Source organism: Anomaloglossus baeobatrachus, chromosome 4 (genome assembly GCF_048569485.1).
Source record: "Anomaloglossus baeobatrachus isolate aAnoBae1 chromosome 4, aAnoBae1.hap1, whole genome shotgun sequence".
Classification (NCBI taxonomy): domain Eukaryota; kingdom Metazoa; phylum Chordata; class Amphibia; order Anura; family Aromobatidae; genus Anomaloglossus; species Anomaloglossus baeobatrachus.
In genome coordinates this window covers 168,209,806-168,224,625 of record NC_134356.1, presented here as the reverse complement: position 1 = coordinate 168,224,625, position 14,820 = coordinate 168,209,806, and the positions used below count along the sequence as shown (strand labels likewise).

The 14,820-nt window shown below is 39.9% G+C and overlaps 1 protein-coding gene across 1 annotated transcript in view; it reads left to right on the top strand.

Annotated features, from left to right (window-relative positions):
* Positions 1 to 14,820, top strand: part of AFF4 (ALF transcription elongation factor 4) — a 172,764-nt gene that overhangs the window by 83,385 nt on the left and 74,559 nt on the right. Inside the window, exon 3 of the mRNA XM_075344582.1 lies at positions 4,562 to 4,688. Coding sequence (XP_075200697.1) covers positions 4,566 to 4,688 — 123 coding nt within the window. The 5' untranslated portion in view covers positions 4,562 to 4,565. The remainder of the gene's footprint in view (positions 1 to 4,561; positions 4,689 to 14,820) is intronic.

Sequence of the window (14,820 nt, the reverse complement as noted above, 5' to 3'; positions counted from 1 at the left end):
TTTTTGTCGTCCTTCTATTGAAGCCTGGGTGTATGACGTGTCCTACCTCATGCACACTATCCAGCACTGAAGTCCTGGCACAGGCGCACTACAATCTGCCTGCTCAGGACCGCAATGCTGGACAGTGTGGATGAGGTAGGACACGTCATACACCCAGGCTTCAGAAGGAGGAGGACAAATATGGCCGAAAGAGGAGGCGCCAGCACCGGAGACACCCATCCGACCAGTCTGCACTGCACCTTAGATGAGTATTATAAAGTGTTTATGTTCTACACCGCGGCCTGGGCTCTTATATACAGCATGTTAGACTGCAGTATATAAGAACCTGGTGGTGGCCACAGTGTATAACCCCCCCAATCTGGTAACAGGTCCCCTTTTTAGTCTGAAAAGTTACTTGAAAGTACGGTTACCCTCTGACCCCCTCCTTCTACACATCGATGAAACTAGTTTTGACTAGAATATGGCGATTTATTCAAATCTATGAACACACCACACTAAACTCTGCATATCAAGGACATATCGACACATAAAAGGGCATCTCAATAAATTAGAATATCATGAAAAAGTTATTTATTTCAGTAATTCAATACAAAAAGGGAAACTCATATATTATATAACGTCCTTACACACAGAGGGATCTATTTTTATATATTATATAGTCATTACATACAGAGGGATCTATTTCTATATATTATATAACCATTACATAGAGGGATCTATTTCTATATATTATATAGTCATTACACACAGAGGGATCTCTTTCTATATATTATATAGTCATTACACACAGAGGGATCTATTTTTATATATTATATAACGTCCTTACACACAGAGGGATCTATTTTTATATATTATATAGTCATTACATACAGAGGGATCTATTTCTATATATTATATAGTCATTACACACAGAGGGATCTATTTCTATATATTATATAGTCATTACACACAGAGGGATCTATTTCTATATATTATATAGTCATTACAGAGGGATCTATTTCTATATATTATATAGTCATTACACACAGAGGGATCTATTTCTATATATTATATAGTCATTACACACAGAGGGATCTATTTCTATATATTATATAGTTATTACACACAGAGGGATCTATTTCTATATATTATATAGTCATTGCACACAGAGGGATCTATTTCTATATATTATATAGTCATTACATAAAGAGGGATCTATTTCTATATATTATATAGTCATTACACACAGAGGGATCTATTTCTATATATTATATAGTCATTACAGAGGGATCTATTTCTATATATTATATAGTCATTACACACAGAGGGATCTATTTCTATATATTATATAGTCATTACACACAGAGGGATCTATTTCTATATATTATATAGTCATTACACACAGAGGGATCTATTTCTATATATTATATAGTTATTACACAGAGGGATCTATTTCTATATATTATATAGTCATTACACACAGAGGGATCTATTTCTATATATTATATAGTTATTACACAGAGGGATCTATTTCTATATATTATATAGTCATTGCACACAGAGGGATCTCTTTCTATATATTGTATAGTCATTACACGCAGAGGGATCTATTTCTATATATTATATAGTCATTACACACAGAGGGATCTATTTCTATATATTATATAGTCATTGCACACAGAGGGATCTATTTCTATATATTATATAGTCATTACACACAGAGGGATCTATTTCTATATATTATATAGTTATTACACACAGAGGGATCTATTTCTATATATTATATAGTCATTGCACACAGAGGGATCTCTTTCTATATATTATATAGTCATTACACGCAGAGGGATCCATTTCACATGTTTATTTCTGTTAATGTTGATGATTATGGCTTACAGCCAATGAAAACCCAAAGGTCATTATCTCACAAAATTAGGATATTATAGACAAACTGAAAAAATGATTTTACACTCAAATGTTGGCCTAATGAAAAGTCTGTAGTGCATTATATGCACTATATAATGGGTTTCCCTTTTAATATTGAAGTACTGAAATGTAACCTTTTGATGATATTGTAATTTCTTGAGAAGCGTGTCTCTATTCTCATCCAATGATCGGCTGCCCGCACCATACATAACAGAGCACTGCAGTCAGGCGTCATGGACCGCGGTTCACAAACATTATTAAATCATCGTCCGACGATTGCCTGCTGCAGGAGCCTCTCGCCTGCTCGATCTGCGGAGGACGCGGATGAGATACTAATGTGTATAAGGCCCACTCTTTTTACTCCAACTGATGTTATGTACAATCTTCCTCTTTCCATCCTCGTGGCACAGTGTTCCCATATACAAAGTTTTACAACTGCATTAGGATAAAATATGTACGAAGATCATAAATACAAAGGGTTTTTTTAGATAGTCACTCACTTCATGCAGCAGTAACAATGTATTACACCAATAGTGGCTCCACACCCATCTAATTATGGATTACACACCATAAGCCGGACCTGGTTATTTAGTTGGCTGTTGGAGGAACATGATCTTGGTCATGTGTAATGTTGCGTAATACAATACTGTCACGTGCTGCTACAATGTGCAGTACATGCAGTAAATTCATACAGATGACATGGTCCTGCTGTCAGCACTGGCACAGAAACTAGTTCCATTGTCATCACTGCCCAGTATTGCCGCTCTCTGCAGCGCCATACCATTTAACTGACTGGATCTGAGCTGTGATGCCAGGCACTGCCTAAGCAAAGACAAGAACACTTCTGCCCCTTTAGTCAGCTGATTGTTTGCAGTGTCCTAGTCTTACCCCCACAGAAAAGGTCTTAAATATTAATAGAGTAGTTAAAGGAAAAAAAATCTTAAAGGGAATGCGTATCAAGATTTCATGCCTCCAAATATTTACATGTGCATGTAATTCTCTCAGTGACAAGTCCAGCAGTATCGGTCTGTTCCTCCATTACTGAGAAATTAGTGTTTGAATGGATAAGGAAATGAGCCTGTAGATCTGAAGCCTCTGTCACTCCAGCTCTATTCCACACCCTGGGTCACCTCCTCCTGACTGACACGCTATGCTGTGTGATTTGTCAGAGGAGCTGTCAGTCAGGATGTAGTGCTGCGTGTGGAATAGAGCTGGAGTGACTGAGGCTTCAGATCTACAGCCTCCTTTCCTTATCACACACTGGTTTCTCAGTAATGGAGGAACAGACTGGCCATGTAAAGGTATTTCTGTCCTTGTCTTTGAGAGCTTCATGCACATAGTTTGGTGGTAAGGGCAGAGTGTGAAATCTTTCTGATAGCGGTTAGATACGGCTTTGTCTCCGGGTTTCCCTTTTGGCCCCTTTCACACTGTGTTCTTCCCTTTTCAATAGCCCCAAGGCAAAAGCGGATTTAGATGTAAGTGCCAACGGGGTGACTAAACTTAATAGTGCAGCCGGAGTCCCTGAGTGCTCTGTGGGGCACCATTTTCGAGCGTATATTCCTACTGGAGGCAGACACCCAGACGCAGCCTTGTTGCTCGCCTCCAGTAGGTGTATACGGCTGAAAATGGTGCGACAGAAATCACACGGTGACTGTGTGCACCATTATGTAAGTGCTTACATCCCAATCCAGTTTTGCGGGAGGTTCAGACTTGCGCCCCAACGGGACCACTGAGCGAGGGAAGGCCGCAGTGTGAAGGGGCCTTACACAGGTGTGCTTGTCTTCTGCAGGAGTAGTGGAGGAAGCCCTTACTGCTAGATAGGTCTTGTGAGCATTAGAATTCAGCATGTCCAATTCTTTTCTCCCTTGACATTTTGGGAACGCCCCATCCAAGTGTACTTAGCAAAACGTCTAGATTTTACGTTTAACTGGTTAAGATTAAATAATCCCATTAAAGAAAAGATTTTCATACAAAAATATGTATTGCGTCCTATTACAAGACCGCATTGTATCCAGAAAATCTTCTTATGGGGTCCAATTTATTCTTTTTCTTGTGTACCTATAGACTTGAATATTGGAGGTCCATCTGCAATCTGCAGGAGACTAATGCATGCCACAATGTTTCATTTTATATCTTTATTTCCTGACACGGACCATATATTAAAAAAGAAACAGTCATCTGAACAACCCAGTAGGATGACCTTTGCTCTTGTGCGCTCTGTTTTTCCCTAGAGAAGCACTTAGACCAAAAATGTAATTGGGAACGTAGCCATGTGTAAAATGTTGTGTATCCTTGGCGTCATAATGACATAAGTGTGTATTCGGGGACTCCTTCCTCGCGGTCGCTCCTCCTCCTCTTCTAGGTGGGTGGGTGTAGTGACTGGCTCTGGAGAGGCATGCATGATACTGGTGGAATGTGAGAGCGTCCTGTCATAAACTGGTTAAACGGCTTTTTCTTTATCCTTACTCATCTTTCATCCTTAGCAACATCCATACACAAGTGCATGTTTCTCGGTTACAGGCATTACATAATATCACTTATTGGCTTTCATCCTTCAGGATGTATATTTAGTCTGTGAAATCCTATGATAGGTTTCTATTGTGGACGCAATAGTGTAGTGATCTGTCAATGTTGACTTTGTATACATCTTTCTTTGTAGCAATATGAACCGTGAAGAACGGAACGTGCTGCGTATGAAAGAAAGGGAAAGGCGAAATCAAGAAATCCAACAGGGCGAAGAGGCCTTTCCATCTACCTCTCCTCTCTTTGCTGAACCTTATAAAGTTGTAAGTGTCCTACACGGTAACGACATTTCTGCTTTCCCAGCGAGGCTTCATCGGCTGCCTGCTTGTCTTCCTGCAGTAATGCTATAGCCCTAGGAGGCGTTCCATAGAGTTCAGTAATGGAGCCTGCCTTGGATTCACTGCTCCTCACATGCCAGGGCTCGTGACTGTAACCTTCCAGTAATTAATGTATGTGCCAAACAGGACTGACTGATGAGATCATTTCTTCCGGATTAAAAAATAATTGCACCAATCATCATGTATTTCTCACACTGTAGACCAAGATTCTCATATTTAACCCTTTTTAATCACCAGGGTTTTTTTAATTTTTTTATTTTGTGCCTTTTTTCCACCTTGTCTTCTCCAAGAGCCATAATTACCCCCCACCACCCCCCGTACACGTAGGATGGATTGTTTATTGCCAGACAAGTTATGAGACCATTCATTTTTCCATATCCTGTATTGGAAAAAAAATGGGGAAAAAAGTCCAAGTACAGTGAAATGGTAGGAAAAAAAAATTCTAACTTTTTGTTTTTACACCTATCATAAGCAGTAAAAATTACCTGGGAACATGCAATTACAGCAGTACCACACTTGCAGTAGATTTATTCCCCCCCCCCCCCCCTCTTTAAAGAAGTGAGGATGAAGGTCTTTAATCTTGTGTGGAAAAAATACCTTTTCTCTGGTTTAATTTTTCAAAAATAGTTTTCTTTAAAACTTGGGTGTTTTTTTTGGGGTTTTTTTTACTTTTTTTGGGGGGGGGGTCAAACGCTCTTATTGTTAATAAAAAATAACAGATCCAGCTGAAATCCATTTTTATATTTTTTTTATATATTTTTTTTCTTAAACTAGGAAAGTTTGTCTGCATAAATGTTTTTTGGTTTTTTTTTTATGCTGGATTGTTGCTGCATCCGTTCTAACAAAAGATTACTGAGCATGTGAATTTCGCCCTTGATCTTCTTTCATACATATACAGTGGAACCTTGGATTACGAGCATAATTACGCACACCAACAATTTTATTCTAAGCTAAAGTCCAGTGTTATTTTCTGTTTTTTACTGTACAGTATTTTGTATTAGTGTACTGTAAGTTTATATTAATACAGTACATTATTTTGTATTACTGTAATAAGTTTGTATAAATACAGTAAATATTTTTGGGTTGTGGAACGAATTGTCTGTTTCAATTATATCCTATGGGAAAATTTGCTTTGATATATAAGAGTAACTTGGTTTAAGAGCACAGTTCCGGGAGTGCGCTCTTAAACCAAGGTACTCTTATATCAAAGCAAATTTTCCCATAGGAAATAATTGAAATAGACAATTCGTTCCACAACCTAAAAATATTTACTTTATTTATACACACTTATTACAGTAATACAATGTACTGTATTAATATAAAATTACTGTACACTAATACAAAATACTTACAGTAAACATATAAAGAAAATAATACTGCACTTTAGCTTAGAATAGAATTGTTGGTGTGCGAGAGGTGCAGTACAAGCAATGTGCTGTACTGGTTAGCCAAAAGAGAGTACAATACTATAACCACAAATGCAAATAGCTAGACATGCTGTATAGTATATACTGTACTGTACAGTGGTATACTGTATACAATATACAGTACATATGTACAGGAAGTTACCTCCAGCGCATGTCAGAGCGCGGTGAAAGGACAGAACCGGAAGTGTGCACGGTGAGTATTTGCTCTTCTTGTAAAGCATTGCTCTTAAACCAAGTTACACATTTGTAAAAAGCTTTGCTTGTCTTGCAAAACGCTCTCAAACCAAGTTACTCTTTAACCAAGGTTCCACTGTATATATTTTGATAGATCAGCCGACATGTAAAGTTTTTAGTTCACCCCTCCCCCTTTATTTTTAACATAACAGAGGGTGTGATTTAAAAAGAAAAATTAAAAAATACATTTTTTCCCAAATAATAAATGTCTAAAAACAATTATAACTTTGTGTACAAAAAAAAATTGCTTGTGGCACTATTTGTTGGAGACCCATAGCTTATGCTATATTATCAGACTTTTAAACACACTATTGTGACAAATATGCTTACATTTTTTTTATTCATCTTTTGAACTGAGCAAATTGGGTTAAGCGAGGTGTCCACTGCAGGTCAACTCTTGGTTAATCGTTTCAGGTCCCGAGCTTAAAGCGGCATACGCTCCCCTCCTGGAGCCGCAGCAATCCAGGATGTTGCTGTTCTCGGAGAGTGACATGACTTGCTGTGGCCATTGAGCACCTTTTCCTATTTTATCAGAGTGGATCTCTGCCCTGACAGAGTAATGATGATTGGCTGCAGCCATTACAGGACGCAAGTAGTCACTCTACAGTAGCAGCAACGCCAACATCACTGCTATTGTGCCCCTGCAGTATAAGCTGTATTTATTTTAGTAGGGGACTTGAAATGATACAACTGGGGTTCTTCAGGAGTGGACAACCCCTGTTAAGCTTTGTTTGTTTGTTTTTTAATCCTTTTAAGGGATCTAAAGCTGCAATCATGTGATTGCTTATAGCATGTAGTGCAATGCTACTGTATTGCAGTTTATATTTATAGCAGCACTCCGGTAACTTTTTTTTATTCTTTTTTAGCAGTCATTCGCGTGTGTGTAGTGTATTCATTCAGATACAGGTGCATCTCACTATAATAGAATGTCATCAAAACGTTTATTTCAGTAATTCAATACAAAAAGGGAAGCCCATAGATCACTCTGTGTGTAATGACTCTATATAATGTATTTAAAATGTTTATTTCTTTTAATGATTTATGGCTTACAGCCAATGAAAACCCAACAGTTCATTATCTCAGAAAATTAGAATAATTACCACAAAACACCTGCAAAGGCATCCTAAGCGTTTAAAATAGTCCCTTAGTCTGGTTCAGTAGGCTATACAATCATGGGGAAGACTGCTGACTAGACAAATGTCCACAAGGCAGTCATTGACACACTCCACAAGGAAGGAAAGCCACGAAAGGTCATTGCTAAAGAAGCTGGCTGTTCATAGAGTGCTATATCCAAGCATATTACTAGAAAGTTGAGTAGAAGGAAAGTGTGGTAGAAAAAGCCTTGATAGGATTAAGAAAATGCTATTCAAAAATTTGGGGGATATACTCAAGGAGTAGACAGCTGCTGGAGTCAGTGCTTCAAGAGCCCCCCACACACAGATGTATCCAGGACATGGGCTACAACTGTCGCATTCCTTGTATCAAACCACTCATGACCAATAGAAAACCCCAGAAGCGTCGTACCTGGGCCAAGGAGAAAAAGAACTGGACTGTTGCTCAGAGGTCCAAGGTGGTGTTTTCAGATGAAAGTAAATTTTGCATTTCATTTGGAAATCGCGGTCCCAGAGTCTGGAGGAAGAGTGGAGAGGCCACAATCCAAGCTGCTTGAGGTCTAGTGTGAAGTTTCCACAACCAGTGATGGTTTGGGGAGCCATGTCATCTGCTGGTGTAGCTCCACTGTGTTTTATCAAGACCAAAGTCAGCGCAGCCATCTACCAGAAATTTTACAACACTTCATGCTTCCCTCTGCCGCTTTTTGGAGATGGTAATTTCATTCTCCAGCAGAACATGGCACCTGTCTATGCTGCCAAAAGCACCAATACTTGGTTTACTAACCACAGTATCACGGTGCTTGATTGGCCAGCAAACTCGCCTGACCTAAACCCTATAGAGAATCTATGGGGTATTGTCAAGAGGAAGATGAAAAACACCAAACCCATCAATGCAGACGAGCTGAAGGCTGCTATCAAAGCAACCTGGGCTTCCAGAACACCTCAGCAGTGCCACAGATTGATCGCCTCCATGCCACATTGCCACATTAATGCAGTAATTCCTGTATAAGGAGCCCCGACCAAGTATTGAGGCATTTACTCTACAGACTTTTCAGTAAGACAACATTTCTGAGTGTAAAATCATTTTTTCAGTTTGTCTTGTAAATTCTAATTTTGTGAGATAATGACTTGGGTTTTTATTGTCTGTAAGCCATAATCATCAACATTAACAGAAATAAACATGTGAAATAGATCACTGTGTGTAATGACTCTATATAATATATAGAAATAGATCCCTCTGTGTGTAATGACTAATATATAGAAATAGATCCCTCTGTGTGTAATGACTATATAATATATAGAAATAGATCCCTCTGTGTGTAATGACTATATAATATATAGAAATAGATCCCTCTGTGTGTGTAATGACTATATAATATATAGAAATAGATCCCTCTGTGTGTGTAATGACTATATAATATATAGAAATAGATCCCTCTGTGTGTGTAATGATTATATAATATATAGAAATAGATCCCTCTGTGTGTAATGACTATATAATATATAGAAATAGATCCCTCTGTGTGTGTAATGATTATATAATATATAGAAATAGATCCCTCTGTGTGTAATGACTATATAATATATAGAAATAGATCCCTCTGTGTGTGTAATGATTATATAATATATAGAAATAGATCCCTCTGTGTGTAATGATTATATAATTTGTTTCCCTTTTGTGTATTGAATTACTGAAATTAACTTTTCGAGGATATTCTAATTTTTTGAGATGCACCTGTACTTGGCCATCACCATTTTCTGCTGTTTCCATAAAGTAACCATATTTGTGACCTGCTGGCTCACACTGCATTTTCAGTGTTGACCTGAAGTCGCTTTTTTAATGTGAGTCTATGCAACTCAGAATGAAACAAGACTGCAACCGGTAAGTGGCTCTGCACACAATATAATAAGATTGTTCCTTTATAGTAACATTCCCCAATGAAGTCCAACCAACTAGCTTGATTTCAGCAGGCCTCCAGCGCCATGGTGACCCATTGGCACCATGTACAGTATCATAGTATCATAGTATCATAGTTTTTAAGGTTGAAGGGAGACTCTAAGTCCATCTAGTTCAACCTGTAGCCTAACATGTTGATCCAGAGGAAGGCAAAAAAACCCCAATGTGGCAAACAAGTTCCAATGGGGAAAAAATTTCCTTCCTGACTCCACATCCGGCAATCAGACTAGTTCCCTGGATCAATACCCTGTCATAAAATCTAATATACATAACTGGTAATATTACATTTTTCAAGAAAGGCGTCCAGGCTCTGCTTAAATGTTAGTAGTGAATCACTCATTACAACATCATGTGGCAGAGAGTTCCATAGTCTCACTGCTCGTACAGTAAAGAATCCTCGTCTGTGATTATGATTAAACCTTCTTTCCTCAAGACGTAGTGGATGCCCCCGTGTTCCAGTCGCAGGCCTTGGTGTAAAAAGATCTTTGGAAAGGTCTCTGTACTGTCCCCTCATATATTTATACATTGTGATTAGATCCCCCCTAAGCCTTCGTTTTTCCAAACTAAATAACCCCAAGTTTAATAACCTGTCTTGGTATTGCAGCCCACCCATTCCTCTAATAATCTTGGTGGCTCTTCTCTGCACCCTCTCTAGTTCAGCTATGTCCTTCTTATATATCGGTGACCAGAATTGTACACAGTATTCTAAGTGTGGTCGCACTAGTGACTTGTACAGAGGTAGAACTATATTTTTTTCATGAACACTTATACCTCTTTTAATACATCCCATTATTTTATTAGCCCTGGCAGCAGCTGCCTGACACTGTCCACTAAAGTGAAGTTTACCATCCACCAATACACCCAAGTCTTTTTCTGTGTCTGTTTTACCCAGTGTTCTACGATTAAGTACATAATCATAAATGTTATTTCCTCTACCCAAGTGCATGACCTTACATTTATCTACATTAAACTTCAATTGCCACTTCTCAGCCCAATCCTCCAATTTACATAAATCTCCCTGTAATATAAAATTATCCTCCTCTGTATTGATTACCCTGCAGAGTTTAGTATCATCTGCAAATATTGAAATTCTACTCCGCATGCCCCCAACAAGGTCATTTATAAATATGTTGAAAAGAAGTGGGCCCAATACTGACCCCTGTGGTACCCCACTATGAACTGAGACCCAGTCCGAGTACGTACCATTAATAACCACCCTTTGTTTCCTATCACTTAGCCAGTTTTTAACCCAGTTACACATATTTTCCCCTATCCCCATTATTCTCATTTTATGTACCAACCTTTTGTGTGGCACCGTATCAAAAGCTTTTGAAAAGTCCATATACACAACATCCACTGCATTTCCCTGGTCCAGACTTGAACTTACCTCTTCATAGAAGCTGATCAAATTAGTTTGACAGGATCGATCCCTCATAAACCCATGTTGATACTCTGTCATAAGGTTATTTTTCTTGAGATACTCCAATATAGCATCTCTCAAGAAACCCTCAAGGATTTTACCAACCGTAGAGGTTAAACTTACCGGCCTATAATTTCCCGGCTCAGTTTTTGTCCCCTTTTTGAATATTGGCACCACATTTGCTATGCGCCAGTCCTGCGGTACCGACCCTGTTATTAAGGAATCTGAGAAGATTAAAAATAATGGTCTATCTATCACAGAACTCAATTCCTGTAGTACTCTGGGGTGTATGCCATCCGGGCCCGGAGATTTGTCAACCTTAGTGATTTCGAGGCGGCGGCGTACTTCCTGCTGGGTTAAGCAGGTAATATTCAAGTGTGAATTTATGGTATCACTGGTCATGTCATCTGCCATGGCATTTTCTTGTATAAAAACCGTAGAAAAAAAGTCATTCAGCAGGTTGGCTTTACCCTCATCCCCTTCCACCATTTCACCAAGACTATTTTTAAGGGGGCCAACACTATCGCTTTTCAGTTTTTTACTGTTTATGTAGTTAAAGAATATTTTAGGATTATTTTTACTTTCTCTCGCAATGAGTCTCTCTGTCTCAAACTTAGCTAACTTAATAGTCATAGCCAAAAGTTTTGAGAATGCTACAAATATTAATTTTTACAAAGTCTACTGCTTTAGTTTTTCTAATTGCAATTTGCATATACTCCAGAATGTCCTAAAGAGTGATCAGCTTAACAGCAATTACTTGCAAAGTCAATATTGGCTAAGAAAATGAACTTCAACCCCCAAAACACATTTCAACATCATTGCATTCCTGCCTTAAAAGGAGCAGCTAACATTGTTTTAGTGATTTTTCCACTAACACTGGTGTGGGTGTTGATGAGGACAGGCCTGGCGATCAATCAGTCATGATTAAGTAAGTGACACCACTGGACACTTTAAAAGGAGGCTGGTGCTTAGTATCATTGTTTGTTTCTCTTCAGTTAACCATGATTATCTCTAAAGAAACACGTGCAGCCATCATTGCTCTGTACAAAAATGGCCTAACAGGGAAGAGTATCGCAGCTACAAAGATTGCACCTCAGTCAACAATCTATCGCATCATCAAGAACTTCAAGGAGAGAGCTTCCATTGTTGCCTAAAAGGCTCCAGGGCGCCCAAGAAGGACCAGCAAACGCCAGGACCGTATCTTAAAAATGTTTCAACTGCGGGATCGGACTACCAGCAAGTGCCGAGCTAGCTCAGCAATGGCAGCAGGCTGGTGCGAGTGCCTCTGCACGCACTGTGAGGCGGAGACTGCTTGAGCAAGGCCTGGTTTCAAGGAGGGCAGCAAAGAAGCCACTTCTCTCCAGAAAAAAACATCAGGGACCGACTGATATTCTGCAAAAGGTACAGGGAGTGGACTGCTGAGGACTGGGGTAAAGTCATTTTCTCAGATGAATCCCCTTTTCGATTGTTTGGGACATCTGGAAAACAGCTTATTAGGAGAAGAAGAGGTGAGCGCTACCACCAGTCTTGTCCCATGCCAACTGTTAAGCATCCTGAAACGATTCATGTGTGGGGTTGCTTCTCAGCCAAGGGAATCGGCTCACTCACAGTCTTGCCTAAAAATACAGCCATGAATAAAGAATGGTACCAGAATGTCCTCCAAGAGCAACTTCTCCCAACTGTCCAAGAGCAGTTTGGCGCCCAACAATGCCTTTTCCAGCATGATGGAGCACCTTGCCATAAAGCAAAGGTGATCACTATGGAACAAAACATAGAGATTTTGGGTCCATGGCCTGGAAACTCCCCAGATCTTAATCCCATTGAGAACTTGTGGGCAATCATCAAGAGACGGGTGGACAAACAAAAACCAACAAATTCTGGCAAAATGCAAGCATTGCTTATGCAAGAATGGACAGCTATCAGTCAGGATTTGGTCCAGAAGTTGATTGAGAGCATGCCAGGGAGAATTTCAGAGGTCCTGAAGAAGGGTCAACACTTCAAATATTGACTTGCTGCATTAAGGCTAGTTTCACACTTGCGTTCAGCGCATTCCGTCACTATGGAGAATAGCGCAGTCCGTTAACGCATTGCGCTATTTTCCATAGACTTGTATGGACGACGCACTGTAACTCAAGTGTCTGTGTTGCATCCGCTGGACGACGCAGCGTCGTTATTTTGACGCTGCGTCGGGCGGATGGAACGCAGCATGTAACGTTTTTCTGCGCTTGGCGGAGTGTCAAAAAAACGCAACCTGCAGGAATCAGTTTGGCGTCCGTTATTTTTATAATGGACGCCTATGGTGGCAGATTCCGTTAGAATGCGTCATTTGACGGATTCCGTTAACGCATCTGTCTTTACACAACTGCGCATGCTCAGATGTGTAAAGTCAAGGAAAAAAAACCTATAACGGATTGCGTTATTTTGTACGATCCGTAGCATCCGTTGTGCCACTATATGCAACGCATCCGTTGCATCCGTAACAACGCAATGCTACGGATCCCGTCCAACGCAAGTGTGAAACTAGCCTAACTCATTCTAACTGTCAATATAACCTTTTGGTACTCATAATATGATTGCAATTATATTTCTGTATGTGATGTAAACATCAGACAAACACAATTAAAAACCAGAGGGCAACAGATCATGTGAAAATATCATTTTGGTGTCATTCTCAAAACTTTTGTCCATGACTGTAGTAATGTCGCTGGAGGCTGATGGGATCCAGTGCACTAGCAGAGCCATGTAAATGCTGCTGTCTGTGATTGACAGCAGCATCCAAATGGTTAAGCAGCAACAATTGGAGCTTGCACATTTTTATGTGCGCACAGTTTTTGAGGAGTATAAGGGGGTTAAAGAGAGAGAGAAACCTGTCTGCTTTCTTTCAGAAGCAGCGCCACACTTGTCTCAGTATTGTCAGGTATTACAATCCTGTAATGGAGCTGCAGTCTGCGCACAGCATAAGGGCAGGTGCTGCGCAGCGTCATGGCAGGTGCTACACAGCAACAGTAGCATAGCCGGCATTGCTCTGCTCATGTAAACCTCTTAATCTTTGTGAATATTCTCGTACAGTGGAACCTTGGTTAACGAGAGCAATCCGTTCTGGGACTGTGCTTGTTAACCAAGTTACTCGTTCAGCAGAGCAAGATTTCCCAAAGGAAATCATTACAATGCAGACAATTCGTTCCACAACTTATTAAATGTCCCATCCTGGTCCCCTATTGCGCCATTACTTACACACACACACACACACACACACACACACACACACACACACACACACACACACTATGCTCACCTTACCTTCCGTTCCATCGCCGGTGTCCTGGATCTTGCAGTTTGCCGGTACAGGATGTGTAAGGGGTAACCATCGTGACGAGGGAGAAACGTCCGCTGCCAGAGCGCTGACTTCAAAAGGCAGGAGCCGCTTGACTCTGATTGGCCAGCGCTTGTGTTTGTGTTTGTACGGACTGCACAAGTGGGTCAGAGCGCGGTGGATGTACGTAACCGGAAGTGTGTGCAGTGAGTATTTTGCTCGTACGGCAAAGCTTTCTCGTAAACAGAGTTACAAATTTACAGCAAGCTTTGCTCGTTAAGTGAAATACTCGCTAACTGGGTTACTCGTTAAGCGAGGTTCCACTGTATTTCTGTGCAAGAATCCTGAAGTCAAATCTATCGTTGCCTGACTTTACGGACTAGGGCATTTAAAGCTGTCCCTGACCGTGTCTATCTCGGGATGTTACATGTTTAAAACATAACCTGAACCGTAAAATTATATTAAGTAAGGAACTTTAACCCCTTAAGGATGGGGCAATTTTTCCTTTTCGCGCTTTAGTTTTTTCCTCCTTTTATTCCAAGAGCCATAACTTTTTTTATTTTTCCATCAATATAGCTTTGTGAGGGTTTGTTT